Genomic DNA, 22,425 nt, shown 5'->3' on the forward strand with positions numbered 1-22,425 from the left:
CCCACTCGTTTCTTGAGTCTCACGAAGACACCTTGTTCCCGCTAGCAACTTCCAACACAGCTTCTTCACGTTTACACACCGTCTGTGTTAATCCAAAGATCGCCCCCCTTAGGCTTTCAACTCTCGTCTATATATACTCCTGTCACACCCCACTCGGGGTGAGCACTTCATGCCTCACTCTCGAGGTCCACAACTCACGTGGTGCCCAAAATACACGTGGTGTCCGGAGACCCACGATTTCCAACTATAACAGGACAATCACGCCCTCAACCTTCCATCCGTCCTCTCTTACACTGTTGACAATTACATGGCAGAGGGGCGACACACAGGGCGGGCTACTCCACCCTGCTCCCCTCCACCTCCTTCTACCATATTCAGGTGAAGAAACACTGGAGGCACGGACTAGTCCGTGACAATGCGCTTGACTTAAACGAAGATTTTCCAAATGTAAGGGAACAGCTCAGTCTGGCACAGCAATATTTCCTCCAGTAGACCCATGTATAAGGTTGTGGAAGAAAAGGCAGAGAGTTAGAACGCGTGAATTCCGCAGAAAAGTAGGGTCTCACTCTCCAACAACTAGAAGTTAGGTCTCCTGTACGAAGAGTGTCCCGAGACGAGATCTGAACCCTGAGCCGCCCACTTCAATGGTGACAAGCGAGCGTTTTAACCTCTGCGCTACAGGATGCCCTATGTTAACATTGTCTTCACCCCTTGCATCGGTGATATCATTGGTATAGCATAGAAATTATTTATTATTTTATTCTTCAGTCTTTTACTTTAGAAATTCTTAAATGTTTACAACTTGTAATTTCACACTTAATTATATTTAGTATGCTTGTTAATTAGGTTAGGGCTAGACAATAAGTACATCCAGAAGCACCGCTCCCAGAACCAAAAGTGGACCTAGGGTCAAGGGGTCAAGGGGTGCGAGTCATCTTCCTCAGTACATGGTATATTTCAGCCGTGAAGGCGTACGCACACATTAATTGCTGCCAAAGCTGGACCTCGATACCACGGGATCGCTCAGTTGAACAGGCGTGGAGCGGGTGTTTTTTTTTCTGTAGATGCGACAATCTCATCGAGGCTACCCGCTCAGTATCTTTTCTATTTTGTTCTTCAGGACATTCCTATTCTCGACGACACTGGTGCGGTTGGGAAGCGCTGTTGTTTGTATTAATGAACAAGCGGGTGCCACGAAAAAAGCTCTTCTTTCCCTCCGCACGTAGTTCTCGCAGTATCTGGGCAATCCCAGGCTTCTTTAATGTTAATACGATTTTCATGTAATGCACTTCTGATCTCTTTGTTTCGAATGATGTTCATACAGTTTGTCTTGCAAGGACCACATACGCACAATAATACACCGCGTCTGTCACTTCGTTTGAGAATCATTCTCGCTCTTTCTACCATGCATCTTTTTCGCATGTATCAAAATACCAATGCACTGACTTAAATACATGGCAATGAGAACACAAACACACACATACAACACACACCGCTAAAACTAAAGATGAAGACATTTTTACTTTGTTCAATACCCTTCCGCAACTCTCTGGCGTGGTCTTTTTCTACAGGCAAGAACATAGGGTAAGGTTAGTGGTAGAGGATAGGGTAAAGTAAAATGGTAAACCTAGAGACAACCCACAGCAGTCTGAAAATGGGTACATGAAAAATAGAAACAGACGAAAAACAAAACACTTTATTCCATTTGCTTTAAAAGTGTGATTTAAAAATGAGTTATATAGACATGCTTAAACGAGGATTCATTGGTACACTTATACTTTAAAATTTATATTATAACTTTCCATCTTAAAATAAACTAAAAAACTTTACAAAGACCTTGGAAGTATGTTTTTCATCAGTCTGCTTCATCCCTTCACATTAATGGGTTTCGTCCCTTTGCACATGAGATGTCTTGGGGAGTTTAAAAGTTTAAATGACAAATATTAAAATTTAATAGTGAATTTTTGTATTTTGCTTTACTTTTGTGACATTGCTGTGACGACAGTTAAAAATGTAATTGTTGAACTATCACTCTGCCTTCTTGGATTTCCTTGTCTTCGCTTCAGATGTCGACGTGGGCACGCAGTTTTTTCTCTGCACGTGGCACCTTGCTTAATGGCTCGGCATAACCACCACTCCCTCAAACACAATTTACGTGTTTACACTCCGGTGCAGTGTATAAGACTTGCTGTCTAGGATGGGCAGTGAACTGTAAGAAGAGCATGACAAACTGAAGCCGACCCTCTCTTACGTTGTTCCATTATATAAAGACAGACTAGAGATAACTGTACACATCCATTTTCGCAAAGCAGTTGAAAAGCGTTATGGGTGTTACTCAAAGGCTTTTAATTTGTATAGTAATTACTGGCGCACAACTTAAGACTTCAGAAGAGCTCTAGAAGCAGACAACCAGCTGCAGCGACAGAGCAAGGCTTTTAGCTAAAAGCACTTGACATTAAAGAACGTTGGCTAAATTTATGAAACATCATATATTTTGGGTGTTGTAAGTAATGTGGGTGTGCAGTGCGAGTTACCATTTGAACTTTTTACCAGCATGTTTAAATGAGCTAAAAACGTGTATGCCTTCTGCTTTATTTTGGTAGTTTCGAGACTGGTTTGAAACGAGTCCTTATTTGTTTTAATCACAACTGATTTATTCCTCTTAGACAAAATATACATTTTAGTTAAAAGAATTCCCTTCTAATTTTGATATATAGTAAAAACCTTTCACAAGCTACCCCTAAGTACTCTCCAGCTAGAGACCGCAATAAGACCTCTAAAAATACACGAGTGATTCCCAGTCAGCATTAATCCGTGCAATTATGGGAAGCAGAAGTGGATGGCATTGGCCGTTAATGGTTTGGGAATGCAAGAAACATGGATTGAGGCAAACCATCTAATGGTGAGTGGAATTACAATAATGAGTTTGTCAAGTTTGAATTATTAATGTAAGCGTCGTTTTATTCTTTGTGGATTTATTCAGTAAGCCCATTTACCTTACCTTTTGTACTAAGGATGAATTGGCTACTTTCAGATGAAATTAAAAGTAAGAATTAAGTTCGTTGCAAGATGCAACGTTAAAAGATGTCATACATGATATAAAACAAACAACAAACTTGTTTGCTTTTACATATTGGCATGGAATAGAGTTTACCTGAGCTTAATAATACAAAATCTCTCGTTAGTACATGTTCGGGTATTGACAAAATGCTAGAAGCTTTCTTTACTATATTTGTTGATCACAGAAAGAAGCTAAATCCCTCTGGGCTTTCATGTTTTGCTTGCTATGATTGATGAACGAGAGCTTCGTGAATCTGATGAGATGCGCTTATTTTAATTACATGTGTATACCGACTACTATTTAGTTGGCCAAAAATGTTCTCAGGCACACGGTCGACTTTTTTTTTTCTCTTTCTAGCTGTATAAATATAGATTGAATTATATACGCATAAAGGGCGGCACGGTGGTGCAACGGCTAGCGCCTGTCACCAATACAGTGAAGGTTGGCTGCCCTGAGTTCATTTCTCGTCTCGGGCACGCTGTTCTTTCTTATATACGCATAAAGGGCGGCCCGGTGGTGCAACGGCTAGCGCCTGTCACCAATACAGTGAAGGTTGGCTGCCCTGAGTTCATTTCTCGTCTCGGGCACGCTGTTCTTTCTCTGCACGTGGCATTTGTTTACAGGGCTGGCTGCCCTCCGCCAAGGACGATCCCAAGCCCGGCTGAAAAAGGAGGAGGGTTGGGGGTGGGACCAGCACCCCGTAAAAGCAAATCCTTGCTACCAAAACATCGACAACAGTTAAGACTGTACGACAACAGTTAAGGATGTAGTCGATGGCCTATGCCCCAGGAGGGGCGAAGGGCCTAAAAATATATATATAATATAAATAATAATAATATACGTATAAAATGCATTGTATATTTATAAAGACAAAATTAGAGAAAATTGACCGCTTGGCGCCCTATAGGTAAGAAGCACTAGTACAGCTGCAACTAAACTAAGATTAAAAGATACCTGTCTGTTTTATTACATTATTAAACGGCTTGGAGCAATTCTTCCTTATTTATAATTTTTAAGTTTTTTACAATAAAAAGATTGCATTTATTTTGTGTAGTTTTTATTACTATTACTACTGGTTGTTCCATTTAGATTCCTTACCAGTGTTTTTTTCTTAAGTAAGCATATTTATATTCTGCATCAATTGGTCTAAAAATATGCTGGCATATATATATATTATCTGAAACGCTGTTAACAGAGACTGTCTCAGGTCCTGGCATGACCGGCCAGCGAACAATAAATACGCCCATTACTTCACAATCTGTGGCGTCTTGTGGTTCATAATAGATTCGAAGGTGTATCACACTGATGTACACATGGTCATTAGTATAGCACTTTCTAGTTTTAGAGTGCCAGTTGGCAGATGTCATCATAATGCAGAGTAAGGAAAGCTAGGACCCACGCAGCAGAAGCACTAGTCAGTGAATGAGGTCATGGAAGGTGAGACACTTCCTTGGTAGCTATACTCCAGGAGGCAACATAGCAAAACGAGGCTACCCTTAAGAAGTAGTCGACCGTTGAACAAGCTCGCACTAGTGAAGTACTCCAAAGGAAGTTTGTGGCGGGGAGACGAGCGATGACTGAAGCTACAACAGGTGTAGTGGCCAGGAGCAGTCTTTCTAGTTACAACCCTGACGGGCGAGACGCATGAACAATGCCAATGACAATATCAACTTTATTTGTTCCAGTTGGCAATTTGAAAATGGGAAGGTGTTCTGGTTACAAAAAGAAAATTAGAAATAAAAAAAAAATAAAGTGTCAAGTGAATAAGTTGATCCAGTGTCAACATATATATATATATTTTTTTCTTCTGGTGCTCAAAATGCTCACTTTATTAATATCGACATTTGATTTTTTGAAAGTTTTTTCCAAACCATAGAGTTATCATTTTTATTAATGATTACTAGCCACACAAAGCAAGAAAATGAGACCATGTCACCATGTCATTCTTTCCTTTGTTCGCTACACTGGCTGTAGTATTAAGTACAAGTTGTGTGATATCGTGTCACAGAAGAGTCAGCATGGCGCGGGTAGTCGATCCACACTTGTTGCTTGAGAAATAAAGGTTGGTGGGGTTTTTTTTTTCGTTTTTTAAAGATCGCTGGAATATTATAGAAAGAGGAAAAGGATATAATTAGCCGTCACTTTACCTCCGATGTAGAGTGAGGGAGTGGAGTCTGCGTCTTCCAAGTAAGGTGAGGAAGCCACATTTCTTTTGTACTTCGGATTTTTGTAACATTGGAGTATGTTGCATTGTCAAAATGTCGTTTGTCACCTTAAGCAGGGCAGTCTCAGTGCTATGAAAAGAGTGATAAGCAGACTGTGATGGAGGAATTCTTCATAGTGAAGAATGGATAGAAAATGCTTGAGGACTACCTTCTCAAGGATTTTGGAAAGAAATGGCAGGTTTGAGACTGGGCGGTAATTGTTTAACACGTTGATGTCGAGGGTAGGCTTTTTAAACAGCGGTTTCCCTAAGGCTGTCTTGAATGTAGACGGGAAGATTCCAGAGGACAAGCTATCATCTACTATTTCTGTGAGGGCAGGGAGTAGGACGTCGAGACAATCTACCAGTAATATGGGGGAACTGGATCCAGTGGACAAGTTGTGGGTTCCGACTGAAGTGTGATGGTACTAAGCTCACTTTCCGAGATTGGCTGAACGGAAGAAAATGAGCACTTTGGCCTTATCAGATCATCGACGGGGTTAGCAAGAGCTGAAGGGTTCACAGGCAGTTGATCAAGCTTGACCTGGATGTTAAGAATCTTGTGGACGAAAAACTCGCTGAAGGCCTCAGGAAGTAAAGCAGGTGCAATGACTGCAAGCAGTGGCTACCTGTTTGGGCGGCCCAACAGGTGGTTGATATCCTAAACAGGCTCCTACTCGACGAACAAGAACTGATGCGAGAACGGAGGAATTCAGTTTTGGCCGAATAAACAATGCGGATGACTGCACGCTTGGAAGCATTTACCATCTGTTTATGGACAGTCAACCCAGACCTTACAACGTCTCAGCTCGTCGAGGCTTTGCCGTAGCACTCTGCAGCTCAACTTGAATCTTCGGCCCTATGCTCCACTGGGGATGATTAGGAACAAGAAGAAGAAGCTCAACACGCCAGTTCCGGCAGCTGAGCAACTCGAGTGCCCCAAAGCGGAGATCGTGTTCATGAGTGAGAAAATAAATGGCAACTTGGATAAAGCAGTGAGCACTGCAGTGACATTTAAGCTTGAATTACAAAAATGTTGGGTCTTAAATGCCACGTATTTCGTTATCCAAAAATGAAGATAATAAAGTATTTCATTGCAAAAATGTCAGGACAGATGAAGCTGAATTTGCCTTGAATTGAGACAGTTTTACTTTCTTTCAGTTTCGTTGAATCGATGGCTGTATCATAATAAAATCCAACAATCAAGTACAATAGGACAAAATACAAGGCTAACATCGTGCTTGAAACGTATTGTGGGAGTGATGCCAACAGCTAGCTTTCAAAGTGGAGAAAGTCAGGCTTTGAGACAGCAGCAAAGCGAGTAAAGTAGTAAGAAGTTAGAAGTTGGTCTGCACACTAATGGCAGGTGCGTGACCTCATGACATATTTCTTTCTGCTTCTATGACGATATCTATGTAATAATAATAATAATAATAGTAGTAGTAGTAGTAGTGGTAGTGGTAGTAGTAGTAGTAGGTCACTTGTATAGCGCCTTATTTCTGCCCTAAGGGCACGCTTAAGGCACTTATCGTGTATAAGATATAATTTTCTATCACTTTCTATGCTTGAAGAGGAAACAGAAATACACATAAGATAATCAACCCAAGGCTGTTCTTTCTTGTGTTTACTACTACATGCCTTGATAATTATGTTTATGCAGAAATGTAACCATTATTATTTATTGTGTGTTGTAATTGTAATGATGCTGCTTTGCAACCTATGGAGGATTTGTCAATTGTAGTTCTGAGTGCATGCACTTCAATGAACTGCACCTAAAACATGTTTCAAATTCTATGACTGTTTATGTAGTTCAAAGCGAATTGCAAGATGATGTACGTTTTACATAAACATTTAAGTACATTTTCTTATGTAGTGGACGATATAGCCAAATGTAACAATATACAAGTTCAGAGATTCCCCTCTTTGCCAGGTCACAACAGATCTCGTGCAGTTCTCCTGTTCGGCGTAAGACCACGTTTATATCTCTTCCCGTCGTTCAGAATCACAAGTCCTTAAAAACCTGCTGACATCTCTTCCGTCGTAGTGAGCTGTTACAATGTCTCGCACAAGGAACATGTCCGATTTGTAATCAAACCATTTATCTAATAGAATATTTATTGCTGACAAATCATAACGATGGCAATTGGCATATTTTTGCGACCCTGTAAACAGATTTTGGTCGCAGACGATAGTAGACCCTGGAGGGGCTACACAGTATTCTTCCAAGATGCAAGAAATTAAATAGCGCATAAAATGATGACGAACGGGTTGAGAGTTATGAAGGATGATCATATTTACATCAAACATGCTGACTTTTTGAAGTTTGCGAACGTCTACTGAAAGAAAGTAATACATTTCTGGGTTGGTGACAACAAAAGGACTGTACTGCAGTCGGCGTCCTGCTACTGTGATACCTGCATGCCGACTGTGTTCGATGTAGTCCTTCATCGCCTTTGTCATCAAAAAACGGTCTGGTTCTATGTACACAATATGACCATAGTGTGCCAGAGCCATCTGTAACAAAACAAGAAGCCTATCAAACAATGATAGAACAAGAAAACGCTACTACCAGATTATATATATAAGAACAGTAACAATTATTATTGTTAAAGGCTTGACCGGACAACAAAGATCCAAGCACACAAAATAGACATTATTCTAAGGCTATATGCGTAGTACACAAAGTACTATCTTCACTCTTCCCTGCACGGATGCAACAAAACAAATATCAAGCAACACAATGCAGCACTTGCAATATCCAAGAATGGATAAAACAAACGCACAGACAAGACTGTTGGTAGCGCGTGTAGACAATGTGACAGATGGCGCTGATCTTGACAGACAGACAGACAGACGTAACGTGTTTCGCAAGATTCATGTCTGCAGTGACAATGAATCCCAGACTACTACTACAGCGCATCGCACCTGCCATAGAATAGGACGCCACAGCTTTAGCTTCGGGTTTGTAATGTGTTTCGGCCAAAATTGCATGTACGTATCCAACACCGACACCTTGCAAAACCTCTCAATCTGAAAAAGGAAATAGTCATAAATACCTATTATTTTGTAATAAAATATATTGTCAATAAATAATAAAGACTGTTATGTGATGACAACTGATCTTTACAATATAAAGATAATTTTTATAAAGAAGCTGTAATAACAGAAGCCTACTAGTAGTATCAAACCGTTTTTCATCTGAGTAAAAGCATTGCTAGTCTGATGTTTTGGAATTAGAACGTCCCATTTGTGATAACAGCTCTAAATCTGGGTTGCTGGAATGTCCGGACAATGTTGTCCGGTCTCTCAACAAACATTCACGATGTCGACGATCCCAGAAAAACATAAACGACGAGCTCAGGAGGCTACACCTTCATACTGCCGCCACCCAGGTAACACACCCGTCAGACTCCCGGGCACGTGGAAAGAGAGAAGTTACACGTTTCACTTTTTTTTTTCTTTCTGGTAAGTGGCTCTGATGAGCTTAGATAACACGAAATAATTTTCACAGTAGAAAAGAGATTGCTAAGTACGGTGGCACTGAAATTTAGCTCACACTGCCGCGTAAGCACAACGTTGACCCTGTCCCCAAAGGTAAAGAATTAGTTTGAGCAAAACTTGCATTCCTCATTGATAGCATCATTAGAAAGGAAGAAAGTTGTCTTATTCTGAGATGTGCCGAAAGCTTTCTTGATACTTTCATAAACTCCCCTGATATTGCCCATTGGCGCAACCGTCTGGATATCTGCAACAAACTTGTTCACATGGTCTGTGGCTTACTGTTTTAGTCCTGGAAGTCCTGAAAGCCTACAAATTCTTCGTTGGTAAATCAAATGTTTATGACGAGGATGGGTCATAGTTAAATTGGTTCATGTCTCCACAGGGTTTCTTCCCAATGATAGGGGTGTGTGGTAGATGACATCAAGTTGGATATCCCCCTTCACAGTGGCAGTGTTATCTGGTTTTGAGTGGTCCACTGCTTTCGCATTGACTCAGTAAACTACTCCACTACTCTTCGTGGACGTGGCGGTCGCTGTGGACCGTTCCCACGCACAGACAACTTTCTTGTAACGTAGTACCTTACCGTTGCGTTCTTTTAATTTTTTTTAGACGTAAATGAAAGAATACATAAGGGAGAAAACACGGGAACCTTTAGGAATTGTTCCTCTTTCGATTACTTCCTTGTAAAAGGCTGGAAAAAAAAATTAGCTATTTTGTTTGAAACACGCGAAGTCCTTGCTCCTGCACTGTGTAGTTCATAGCAGGCAGACTGACAGCTGTAAGTTGTGCTGGCTGCCCTGTATACCTTCTTCACAAACTCCAACTGTAGAACTCTGCTGCACGTCTGGTACTTAGAGGCAGTAAACGGGACCTCGCCACCACTCTCCTTCCTTTTCTACACTGGCTTCCCATCCGTTCTGGCATCCAGTACAAACTGTCCGTGCTGTTTTTTTTTTATTTCTTTGCAGGCACCTGCCCTGATTTTTTTTTCTGAACTACTCTTCCCTTACATCCCATCTAGACAACTCCGCTCCTCGTCTGATGATCGTTTTCTTACTCTTCCTGTCACCAGAACAACAACATATGGCCACAGGATGTTCAGTTATTCTGCAGCGAGACAATGGAACTCTCTCTTTCTCTCCCTTTCCATATCCGCCACCTACCCACTATTGAATCCTTTAAACGTGCACTGAAAATGCACTTCTTCCGCAAACATTACTCCTAACACCCTCTCCCATAATACTAGTCATTTTTTTCACACCCTTCCTTTAGCAATATCACTTTGCTCTCAGTTCTTGTTCTGGTTATTTGGTTCCTCTTTGTGCTTTCTGTTTTTGATTTTAGTTTTCGTTAGTGCTGTTGTTTATTCGTTTATGGTTAATGTTATTTGTTTGTTTTCCTGTACCTCGTATGGTGTCCATGTTTCGTTCTTGTTTTTAAGCGCTAAAAGCATGGTCCTTAGGAGTGTCGGTATGCACTTTATAATTTTTGCATTAATTATTATCAAATAAGTTGCTCATAAGCTCATTCACCTTGGATCTGCTATCACCAGCAGTCTCTCCCTGGGTAGGGAAATCTACCACGGATTGAAGAAACAGCTACAACACTCGTCCGTCTTACCACTCGTGCGTGGAACATTCCCACACTGGCGAAGAAGACAATGGCTGTGTACAATGCACGTGTCACTGCTCTAAAGAAGGGAATCATGGGCCGAGCATGCCAGACAAAAGAGAAGATATAGCACCTTTCACTTGAGAGCCCTACGTGGAACTCTAGACATCATGACAGGAAAGAATGTCCAATGCCGAGGCCTTATTTCGTGCCGGCATCCTATTATGCTTCGAACGCGCAGGCCAAGATGGCTAGGACATTTCCATCATATGGAAAATGGCTGCATCACAAAAGACATTATGGTGAACTGGACAAGGCGAATCCCTTGTCGCCCAAGCCTGAAGTGTGAACACGTCTACAAGAGCGACACACGAGCGATTGATCGTGACACAGGACTGGGAGAGACTTGCGACTGACCGCATAAGGTGGCCCAACACCTTAAGTCAGGAGAAAAGGAACTATTGAACGCCGTGAAAGACAAGTGGGAACAGAGAATTAAAGGAGTGCTGGCATTCCACCAACTCCAAAACACGTTACAATACACATATATGCCCTTTGTAACAGAAACTGTTGGGGCCCTAAGCTCCTCGAGGGGCAACAAGGACTAAACTAAAACTAACAGAAACTGTTATTCAAAGATAACAAAAGATTTTACTGGAGGCGACAGCGAAAGAAATGCTCCAATAATTCTCTGAGTCTTTCTTACACGTGGAATAATTCATGATTGTAGATTATGTCAGCTTTTTTGACCATGTTCTTCCATTATATAAAAAAAAATGTAAAAATTTTACCAATAAAGGTTCTCTAGCAATTGCCAATGTTTTCCACAATTTATTTACAATTATATCGAGACCTGCTGCTTTACCATTAATTTTTAACTTATCAGTTTTCTCCATCTTCACTTACAGCAAGGCAGCCCTTTAAGCCATTTACTTGACAGATCCTTGTCTCGTACTGGCGATAGTTTTCCTGATTTTTGTGTTGGCTTCCCGTACTTGGCTGGCCTGTTGTCGGGTGTTCACGCGTCGCATCAAGCGACATTTCACCTCGTCCTTGTGTAACCCTAATCGTCTCGCCAGCCCCAAGGTTCTGACCTGCTTCGATTGTCGTCACAGGGTCACAGGGTCTTCGCAGGTCTCTTCTTTTCCGGACTGGACAACAACCCCCTCCCGTTCACTGGTATGGCTGAATGTTAAATAGTTTATCTGATTCTGTGGTGATATCCACAGCTTGCGATCGAGCCAGCCATTAATTTTGCCGAAGAACCATCACACTTCCGGAATTCCGTGCGCTTGGGTTACTTCGTCGAGTCCTCGTTAATTTTCGGAAACCAGCAAAATTCCTCGCCTTCAACGACGAATTATACTTGAACAAGCCCGATGTGGCTTGAATGTCCGATTTTCTAAGGGTCTTATTTCAACGCTTAAACGAATTCCAAAAGTTTGGATTTAAAGCCAGTTAGAGGTGAGAATATCTTTAAATCAGTACGCATGCACTCCTCCAGCATCAAACGTCAAAGCTGTAACTATTGGACATCCGTTTTACCAGTTTAAAAAAACAAAAAAAAACAAAAAACAAAACAAAAACAAAAACAAAAAAAAACAAAACCAACTTTAAAAGAAGAAAAATGATTAGCGCTTATCCATCGCTAATGTATTGCTGGGAAAATTAGCTGCCTGAGCAAGTCCTCCCCCTCTGAAACTGTCATATATATATTCTATGAAGAAAGTAGCTTGCTGAAACATCTAAGATCATGTACATGTACTGCTTTATCTTAAATACCGCAACTGTAGTAAACTAAAATCAGAAGAGAGAGAACTAAAGAACCAAAAACTAATCTGGAACAGCACAACACTACAGAGGAACAAAAATGGAGGTCTCTAGTATCATCTTATGTATCGTCTAGTCACGAAAAAGACTCATTAGCACGCTACAATTAAACTAATGTCACATACCTCTTCTCTTTTCTCCTTGCTCAGGCCTATGTCGAATACACCAATGTCACTATCTGGATAATGGTACTGGACTGAGTACACAAACTGAAGCAAACCGCCCCAAGTGAGATCTGATCCAGCGGTCACAAAAGCCAAATGGTCGTCTTTCTCTCGAAAATTCTTGTGTTCAGATGGATCAAACACTTCTGCTCGTTGTTCGACCTCTGAAAGAAATTTGGCCAGTCTCTCTTTCATCTCGTCCTCCATTTCCCGTTTCACTGTTTCGTTCTGTAACTGCACGGGAAAATTATGAGGAATATTTTAGCATGATTCTGTTTTCCAATGGTTGGTGCACAAATCGTGTTGAAAGATTTTGCAGTTTACAAACTTCTGTTTCGAAATAAAACAGATAAAATTTTACGACACACCACTGTTAAAAATAAATATACTACTCACAAACAGTTAAGGAGCTGATGGAAAATACCTCGCTGAAACCAAAAGAAGCAAGTGTTCTGGTTCCGTTGTAAAATGTTTTTAATGTCATCATTTGATTGCAAAGTGTAAGAACCAATTACATTCGATGTTATTGTCAGTCAAACAATTCCGTTTTCCAATGAAAAAGTCAAAAGAACTGTCAGGCCATTTGGTTCTACAGCTTCAATGAATCTTTCTCGCATACACTGAGCAAGTGTCACTGAAGTTGCTAGCTAACTGAGCAGTTGATGCATGTGTGCTGCCTTTCGAATGTTGATCTGAACGGGGCTCAAAGGATACTCAAGATGTACTCTACTGAAAGCAAGACAGATGAATGTGATGGCCAGTCAAACTACTGAATTTGCCGCCTCTGAAACAAGTGGGTCGCCACACGAGCACGACAAGGGAGTGGCATTGTCAATTTGCGGACATCCGGGCATGTCGGTGTTTTAGTCCCGTTTACACCACTTTTGAATACCACTTCTTTCTAACTTACCGGTGAACTTTGCTTACAATGATCACGGCTTGTAGTACATAACTTTCACTTATACAGCAGTGAATGTTTGCCTCACCAGTTCAGTTGAGTTTTCCTCTAATTTCCATAAGTAGTACATCTAGAAACAATTTATCTGGTATTGTTACTTGTAGGTATTGGTCTGTAACTTTAGATAAGCTGTTTCTATTATAAGGGAGTGCAGCATATTGTTCTACAACTCTGTCAATGGTCTCATGTACTTCCTTTACATAGTAAGTTTCCTTTAGGAGGGAGGAATTAAATTTCCATAAAGTGTGAGGTACTATTTTATCCCCAAACTGAAGAGTAAGAGTAATCATTGAGTGGTCTGACCTATATCCAAATTCGATATCTGCCTTGGCTACATATTGAAGTAAAGATTCTGAAATAAGAAAAAAGTCCAGCCTACTTTGTTGTAAAGGGTTGGATCTTCTCCAGGTGTATCGCTTTATTTGTGGGTTCAGATATCTCCATATATCTATTAGTTCAAAATTGTCTATTAAAGTTTCTACGCTTACGCATGCTTTCGGATTATTTATATGTTTGTAATTATGGTAATCTTTGTTAGGGTTCATAACTAGATTCCAATCACCCCTATAATTATTACTTTACTAATCTGCGTATCTTGAATTAAACGTTCTAGTTTCACATAAAATTCTGGGTTATCTTTATTTGGTCCATAAATGTTGGCTAATAAGAGGTTCTCGCCCATAATTTCTATTACTGCCAAAATATAATCTCCTTTCTTATCTTTATACACTTTATTAACTTTAAATTCAAAATTATTTTTAAATAAAATTCCAACACCTCTAGAGGAGGTATTATTGGATGCAAAAAGGCAGGTGTACCCCCATTCAGATCTAATATACCTTTCTTGCTTAGGGTCAAAGTGTGTATCTTGTAGGAAATATATTGAATAATTTTTTGTCTAATACATGTATATACATCTTTCCTTTTCTGTAAGTTACCCAGTCCCTGACAATTAACTGAGCAAATCTTAATGCTAGTCATATTTAATTCTGTTTCTAGGCAACAATACAGTTGTCATATTATACCATGTTATTGCTAGCAATCTCTCTATTCTTGGTCTGGCTATTAACTGTAAACAAAGAACAATGTACTTGGTGTCAAAAGGCAAAGCCAAGTGTGGCACATGTGGACAGAAGTAAACACAGTACAGAAGGGTGAAAGAAAAGTAACAAAGACATAAGTAAAGGTAAAAAACAAAAAGAGGAATGGCTCGTTTTGCCATTAGCGATATTCAGTGACGAGCCAATGTTGATGATGCATTTTGTTGCAGAGTGGGATATTGATGCAGGTTCCCCTGCGCACCTGTGTGTTAGAGTTAGTATTGTTCCCCTTCTTGAATCGCCCAACTCTGTTTTCTTTGGCCCTCTTTCCTTAAAGTGGTGTATCATAGATAAATAGATAACAGGATATACAAAATATAGTATTCTATACTAAATACTATGTGGTTTAATAATTCCTGTCCTCTTTCTCCTTGACCTTTATGTACATATAAGAAAGGAAAGAAGGTCAACTCGTAAAGCATCCCAAAATTCACTTACCAATACATACAGGTTTTGAGAAGAGATTGAAATAAATATATCCACGAATTATCAGTCTCCACCAACACGACGCACCAACTACCCCGTGGACCCTGTCAGTGTCACCCCGCTGAGGATTCCACTATAGCTGATTTCAACAGATGCCTCAAGCAGAACACTTTGCTCACGAACTCACATTGTTTTTGACAGTTATGTGGCACTCTTCACGAACGAACCGTCCATTGTTCTGCTTGTAATTCTCATGTCGATGTTGCTGACTTCGCTTGGAGGTGGGTACTGTCCCTTGTTCTCTTCGTTCTGGTGAAGGTTCGTAGATGTTTCTGTCTCCTGTCTCGGTGCCTTTACCCAGTTAGTTGCAGGAGTAGAGTAGGTGGTTGGGGAGAACTGTGAGCGTGATGGTGAGGCCCCTTGGCGGTCGTTGTCACCCCTCTTTTGTCCTGACCTCTGGTGTTGTGTCCGGTCAGTCTGCCGTCGCTGTTCTCCTTGACGATGACGATGTTGTCTGTTCTGATCCCAGCTCTGCCGCTGCTGCTGGCGATCTTCCTTTGATATCCCTTCCAGTTTTTTCTCGATAGGCTTTGTGTCACCGGTCCTCACTTCCATTATTGACAAGTCCAGCAGTTTCACAAACAGACGTCCACCTTCCGCGGACCAAGCATCTAGTACTCCCTCGTGCTGTCTGAGACGATTTAATCTTTGCGCATTTAAGTTTGTGAGATCCTCTGTAATCACAGTTTTGGAGCCTTTAAGTTCACTGCGCGATTTGATAACACTGTCCCTGTCCTTGCGAGACACAAATTTCACAATCACGGGTCGAGGTTTATTTTCCCCTTTTTCCCTATTCGGTGAAGAGCCGAGATTTTGGTACTGTCGATTTCCGTCAGTCCAAGCACGTGCTGTATCAAATACAATATTTTTTCTCACAGTCGGCCGCAGATTCTTCTTTAGTGTCGCCTTGTATTCCGAACACAGGCACCGAGTCGCGCCGTGAATATTGCTCTAGCGCGTTTATCTGTTCTTTGTGTTCTGTGCAGTGTGTTTTCAAACTTTGGATCTCTTCTTCTAAGGACACAACCTGCTTTTGTGTTCGCTCTAGTCGTTCTCTCAATTGTTCATTTTCTGTTCTTAGTTCAAACAGAGTGCTGGTAATAATTTCTCTTTTATTGTCTATTTGCTGTGTAAGCGTCGCTTCTTGCAGGATTTCTAGCCTCTCTAGACTATTGGCATTGTCTCTATCGTCCTGCTGGACTATGAAGGCCTGTAGCGCCTTCTGACGGTCCCCAGATTGTGACAGCCTACCTTTATTTGTGCTGCTAGTCCTCTGGCGGCGGCGGCCCACTCTCTCTCTCTTCCGCATCCAATGCTCTGGAGCTGTTCATCGTTCTCCCTTCCATTATTATGCTTTCATCCGAACTGGATACTTTCTTCCTTTTCTTATCTTCCCTTTGTTTTGGGGACATACCGGTTGAAAGCAGTACTCACTCCTTATCAACATACAAGCTGATTAAAAACTGTGCTCACTACGTCGAACAAAAGTTCTTATTTTCACAAAAAATCACAGCAGATGCAGAATATATTCAGTCAGAATCACTGCAATCATCCCATGAAATAGAGTTTTTCACTGTGTTTTAAGTCATCATCAACATCGAAGCTTGACTATTAACCTAAATTTTCTGCGCCACAGGCAGGAACATGACCGTCCGCCATGTTGAACATCGCTCACCCCTCTCAGTTGAATTTTCCAGTTTATTTTCTTTGATTTTTTATGCCTTGTTACAGCATAGTGGGACGAACAAAACGGATCATTCAAGTACACACTTCACAGTTTCTAGTTCATTATATACTGCTTTGCTAACCCTAATCATTTCCTACAAGTTTTTATTAATATTCAATACCTAAAAACTGCCATTGGCCTGTATGTTTTTGTGATTACTATATAATGAGAATGTGTGTACATATATTAAATCTTGGATAATACAACCAAGATAGTGAACTATAGAGCAATATATACTATGCTCAGTAAACAGGTACATTAAAAACAAGGGAGCCAGCCAGAAGGTTGTACAGAGTGCCACCTCCTGTGTATGATCGGCGTGCTAGAAATGGAGATAGGGCTCTTGGGGATGTATTACTATTTAAGCGTAAATCTTGTTCTTAAGTGGACGTAATAAAATTTTTAAAAAACCGCGAGAAATAGTATATCTTATTTAAAAGCCGATTCAATTCTTATAAACTTGTACACAACTAGACAGAAAAACGGATGTATACGATTATCTATCCGACTGTTGACCAGTTCATCTTTACTGTGTGCATGAGTTTATGCCTATGTGAGAAAATAAAAATTAAATTTTCTGTTTAGTTATCTTGTGATACATCAAAAATCTAACCAGTAAAAATGTGTATTTTAAGTGCATTTTTAACATATAGCTATCGCTGGTAGTTTCCTGGGTTTCCTTTTCTTAAGTGAGAATCATACTTCTGTAGAGACCATCTCATGCATGTGTATTTCAAAAAGTGTTTCCAAAACCGACGGCAAATGTTGATAATTTGTTGAATAAAATATATTTACCTGACGGAAACTCGCAGAGAAATTTGGGGCTTCCTTCAGATGTACATCCATCCGTAGGAACGATTCAGCCTTTTCATTTTTTTCAGCAGGAATAGCCTGTTGATCGCCATTTCTCTGCTGAAATGCAACAAAAGACTTATGGTCTCCACTTGCATTGAACTGGACACCATTCTTCTGTGCACTGTACTGATCATGATGCTGGAGGCTGATCCATTGGTTTTCCCCTGGTGCCCTTTTCGCCGGAAGTGCTCCTGCTTTCTGAAACCTGATTTCCTGGTCTAGGCTTCCAAGACTATCCGTACTGTTGTCTCTGCCTTCACCCTGATTAGTATAAATGTTTGGCTTTTGGCAGATATACATGATCTTCTCAGAATAGACAATGTAGGTATTTATAACATCCAAATATGCAGGGTTGTCCATGGGACATATTTTTCTATCCCGTCCCATCCCGTCCCATGGCAATTTATGCCTGTCCCATCCCGTCCCATCCCACGGGATGTTTCCCATGGGATTCCCATGGTATTAACAATCCTATGGACAACACTGAAAACCACTTTTCGGCTTTTGTTCTATAATTCCTGCTACTTCACATACAATAGATGATTCAGAGGAAAGATTTAAATCCTTGATGAATGAAATAACAGTAAATTTATTTTGCAATATCAAGTATCGACTACCATGGGAAATACAAATGTGTGCTGTCCCATCCCATCCCGTCCCATGGGACGTTTCCCATGGGATTCCCATGGGATTCCCATTCCTATGGACAACACTGCAAATATGTTTCCTTTGCCACTGAGTTGTCCGTAAAAATGGATCTTTCGATAAACAGCATCAGTTATGACAATTGCTGAGCATGTATTACGTGTATCTACTTCAACAAATAAATATAAATATCTAATATTCATTTCTGTATAAATAATAATATTTTTACATAAGACGTATATTAAAGTATATAAGTATATGTGAGCACATATCATACTTAACATACGTCACACACATTCACACCATTCCTAGTGTCATGCGTGTGGAATATTTGTCATAGCCACCGGTAACAGTATTTAATTTCTTTTTGTATTTATTCCATTAACAATTGAGAAAGAGCATTTATGACATTTATCATGATCAGTGACAATAAAAAAAGAACAAACCTGAGGAATGATGAGGTACAACCGATAGCAGACATACGAGAAAAATAAAAATACTGCACAACGAAAGAGCCTTTTATGCCATCTTACTCGTCTCATTGCTGCGAATTTTCCAAGCCAAAAAATATAACGCTGTATTCAGAGTCTACGTCTTCAGCTTTGCAGTGCCACAAGAAGAGGTGAAGTCACATGAGAACCCTTGTTTCCAAGCTGCTTGCACAGACCACAGTGTTTGTCTTGATGGCTGCTGGACTCTTGCATGTAGAGTGAGTGACAAACAACAATGTCAGTTCTTGTGGGTGCACGCATATGAATATGTAAGCAAAAGAATTTTTAACTTCTTGCGATGTCGGCTCACGTAAATTTAAACCAATTTTTTGAGGTGGATGCTTACCTAGTCGCTCAGTTGAAAACTTTGACACGAGGTGAACTGCCACGCGGCAATCTGATCGAATGTGCAGCAGCTGCAGGATCCAAAAGCAAAAGGGGAAATTTTAAGATGCGATCAATGAGCAGGAGAGCTACTTTTTTAAAAGTCAGCTTGCAACACCTTGAAGCTACAAATCGTTCAATACATATCTAAGCAGAAGGAATCACAAAAGCAGCGAAGATATAGAAATAGTGGAAATGAGAGGAAGGACACAGTAACACGGAGAACACGAAGGTATAGAAACAAAAATAATGGAAGTTTGAGAGGCTGCATTGTAAGAAGGAATGACGATTGGATGCATAGAGATCGTCGCATTTATTGTTGTTTTGTGTCTTTTCTTTTTTGTGGAGCTGATCAGACGACGTTTAACTTAGTTTCCTTTAAAACTCGGTCGCTGCAACGCCTACTGAGTCAGAACTACTTTAGTGGTATTGAGACTGTTACTGATATTTGACCTTTTTACAGAAAAGGTTGGACAACTTGTCAGTTCGTCTCTACACTCTGGTGATGTATTATTTTATTGATTATAGCGATGAGAAGTAGGCGTAGAAGCAGTCGTCGTAATACATAGTCCTCCAATACAGTGGTTCTCAAAGTTTTTCGGACCGCGGACCACTTTACTTAAGTAAAACCTACGGCGGACCACCAAGGCCTAAGTAAAAAATATGGCGGACCACCAAGGCCTAAAAATCAGTCTGTACTATGAATTTCAAATTTAAATTGGCGCATTTGTTTCATTTTAATTCAAAACTAAATGTCCTTTTGTAAAAGTAGTATAGTAATAAGTTGACATAAAACTACGTATACTTCGTTATTTGTAATTAAAATGTTAATACGAGGAATACATCACTTTAAACATCACTTTGCTGACATGACGACTGTCAGCCGCGGACCACCTAACTTATGCCCACGGACCACTAGTGGTCCGCGGACCACACTTTGAGAACCACTGCTCCAATACTCAAAAGGACATTTTTGTATCACTGAAACTTGGCTTTGAGAGGCTGGTGATGAGGTGAAATGTCATGATTTGGCATCACCAGGCTACACCATCACTTCCTTTCCTAGTGTTACAACAATGTGTGGGATAGGTATCGCCTTTGTTGTATGTTATCGATGGCTGCTCACATCACCTTCATAAACAGCTTTCCCTTCAACCACACATCCTTCGAACTTGCACAGCTGTCATTCAAGTCTGATCAGTCATGTCAACGGTTTTTGTTTATACCGGCCGCCACCAACCAGAAAGAATAAACTCACGGATGAACTTTTCATCGAGGAATTTCCTAATTTCCTTGAGCACGTCAGCAGCATAAAGGATCGCTTCTTACTGTTGTTGTCTTTAGCCTTCATTTCGACATAACAACACTATTCCATGTATCGAAAGTGCTCACGATTATTAAAATATTCAATCTAGGCCAAGCTGACTCAAAACCCACTCACACTCTGGGTCATATTGTGTACTGGCTGGTCTACAGAGAACGAACGAATTTTTTAAAAACATTTATTATCTCTCACAGATACACAACACATAAAATGTATGTAATATCAAGTCACATATTATTAAGTAATCATAAATTCGTTTATATATATATATGAAGTCACTGTTATAGGTGGGCAGTGATCAGTGAAAGCGGACAGTAAAGGGAAGCCTTGACTGATGGAGGCGATCGAGGCCCAGGGTCGGGGAGGGGGAGGGGTAAGATGTAGCAGTCTATGGGTCTAGTGCGGTGGGCAGTAGTTTCGTTAGTGTTACGTCGATAGCGTCAGGGCCGGGTACATTTGGTTTACAGGGGTCACGTGTTCTAGCAGTATTATAGTTTAGGGTAGATGTTTAGTCGTGGCCTTTTCCCAATGCACCAGCAGGGACTACTGTCTGTGAGCGCCTTACCAGCAAGTCTGAGGGAGGCCCGTTCTACGTGAACACATACCTACCTGCTGGCACTTGCAGTCTGGGACCTTGGAGAGTGAGGAAAAGGTCTCCGCCCTCGCGGACGACAAGAAAGGGATACACCGTCGGACCGGCAACAGAAACTGCCACCCGTTGCCTGGGGTAGTGACCACTGTGCCTGTGTGTCTCTGGGGTCTTGGTCGTCTGGAGCCGGTGCCGGACAACTGTCGCTTGAGATAGCCACTGCAACTGTTGTCCGTTGCCTGGGGCAACCGGAGGAGCAGCAGTGCGAGTAAGCTAGGGACAGTGCATCGGAAGACTCACCTACAACGTCGTCGTCATCGTTCGTTGCGTGGGGCAAAGGTGTGCGACCCGTGGATCTCCGCCAGTAGTGGCAGTAGTGTGGAGATTGTCCACTACTGGTTGTCGAGGGGCAGCCAGTCGCGAGGACAATGCCGTGCTCCCAGCTGTGTGCGAGACTGAGGAGGTGTACGCGTCCGGAGCAGTGTTCGTCGAACGCGGATTCAGAGCGACGTAGCGGTGGGAGGAAAGTGTTATTTTTCTTTTTGCTTCATCTAACTTTCACCGACCTGATGTCAGAGTGAGTGCCTTTGTGTAAACCCTTAGTGCGTCTCATATTATTCAACCTGGTTGTTTCTCTTGTAATTATAATTTGTTTGCTGTGTAACCGTGTTGTTGGTTGTGTTTGCGCACGCGGGTGTGTGATTGTCAGTGTGTACGCGTGCGGACGTGTGAATAAGCTGGTGAATGGGTGTGAGAGGGCGAAAGTCGGGTGAGTGAGCCAGCTGAATTTTCCCCTTTCCCCTCGGGCGAGTAAGTTTCTTCACTCCTATATAGAATGAACTTAAACATGAAGAGATTTGTTTGATGGTTGTTTCGGAGTTATCTATAAAGATTTATATGATTCCATCTGTGCCATCTTCACAAGGTATTTTAACATAAACTGTCATTGGCAGGACAAACAACACCTGCACTTCATCTTCAGTCTCATGATAGCATGAGTCGCTGGTAAAGTAGCGTGTATCGCTGATTGTGTATCCGGATTATCGCTGGTTTGCCAGTGTGTATACGAGTAGACCTGTTGTAAAAACTCTAAATAAAGTTCTTCAAAGTATCCTCGACTGCAAAGATGCAGTTTCATGGAGATGTTGGCACCGTATATCAAAGACCCTAAACGAGCCATTGGCGACGACATAGACGCTTGGGACTTATGCTTCGTTGCTCAATTTAAATACTGGACAATGACACCATCCTACTCACCCGTAACACACACATTGTACAGGACGAGAAAATTACCCAATTCTTACTTTCTTAGTCCTCTCTGTACCTCGTTGGTACACAAGACATTCATTAGAGACCTCCAGTGTCGGCAGCATGTGTCGCGTGTCAGACATTTTTTCAGTTTCAGCGCATTGGACGCACAGAGAAAAGAAAGACAGCGTACAGCAGACGACAGTTGACGTCATTTTCAATGATATTTTTATCCGGTTCGCGGGGAAG

The 22,425-nt window shown here is 41.2% G+C and overlaps 1 protein-coding gene across 3 annotated transcripts; it reads right to left on the minus strand.

Annotated features, from left to right (window-relative positions):
* Nucleotides 1-6,389: 6,389 nt before the first annotated feature.
* On the minus strand, nucleotides 6,390-22,381 carry LOC112555663. Of its 3 annotated transcripts, XM_025224110.1 has the most exons (7): nucleotides 22,233-22,381; nucleotides 18,978-19,047; nucleotides 18,587-18,837; nucleotides 17,436-17,756; nucleotides 12,332-12,604; nucleotides 8,190-8,294; nucleotides 6,390-7,778 (listed from the first exon to the last, which is right to left on the minus strand). In XM_025224110.1, exons 3-7 carry the CDS (start codon nucleotides 18,680-18,682, stop codon nucleotides 7,242-7,244), a joined length of 1,332 nt encoding a protein of 443 aa, XP_025079895.1. In that variant the 5' UTR covers nucleotides 18,683-18,837; nucleotides 18,978-19,047; nucleotides 22,233-22,381; the 3' UTR covers nucleotides 6,390-7,241. The 3 variants fall into 3 exon arrangements, with proteins under 3 accessions (XP_025079895.1, XP_025079894.1, XP_025079896.1); XM_025224109.1 differs by having other exon boundaries at nucleotides 18,587-19,047; XM_025224111.1 differs by lacking the exon at nucleotides 22,233-22,381 and having other exon boundaries at nucleotides 18,674-19,043.
* Nucleotides 22,382-22,425: the final 44 nt, after the last annotated feature.

Source organism: Pomacea canaliculata, linkage group LG14 (assembly GCF_003073045.1).
Source record: "Pomacea canaliculata isolate SZHN2017 linkage group LG14, ASM307304v1, whole genome shotgun sequence".
Taxonomy (NCBI): domain Eukaryota; kingdom Metazoa; phylum Mollusca; class Gastropoda; order Architaenioglossa; family Ampullariidae; genus Pomacea; species Pomacea canaliculata.

Bases quoted from the DNA above. Each gene is read 5' to 3' on its own strand.
- LOC112555663 (XM_025224110.1), bottom strand. From the start codon at position 18,682: ATGAGACGAGTAAGATGGCATAAAAGGCTCTTTCGTTGTGCAGTATTT. The intron at 12,605-17,435 runs GTAAATATATTT...TTTCCCGTGCAG, and splicing joins TCTCTGCGAGTTTCCGTCAG to TTACAGAACGAAACAGTGAA. The intron at 7,779-8,189 runs GTGCGATGCGCT...GTTTTGTTACAG, and splicing joins GGCGTCCTATTCTATGGCAG to ATGGCTCTGGCACACTATGG.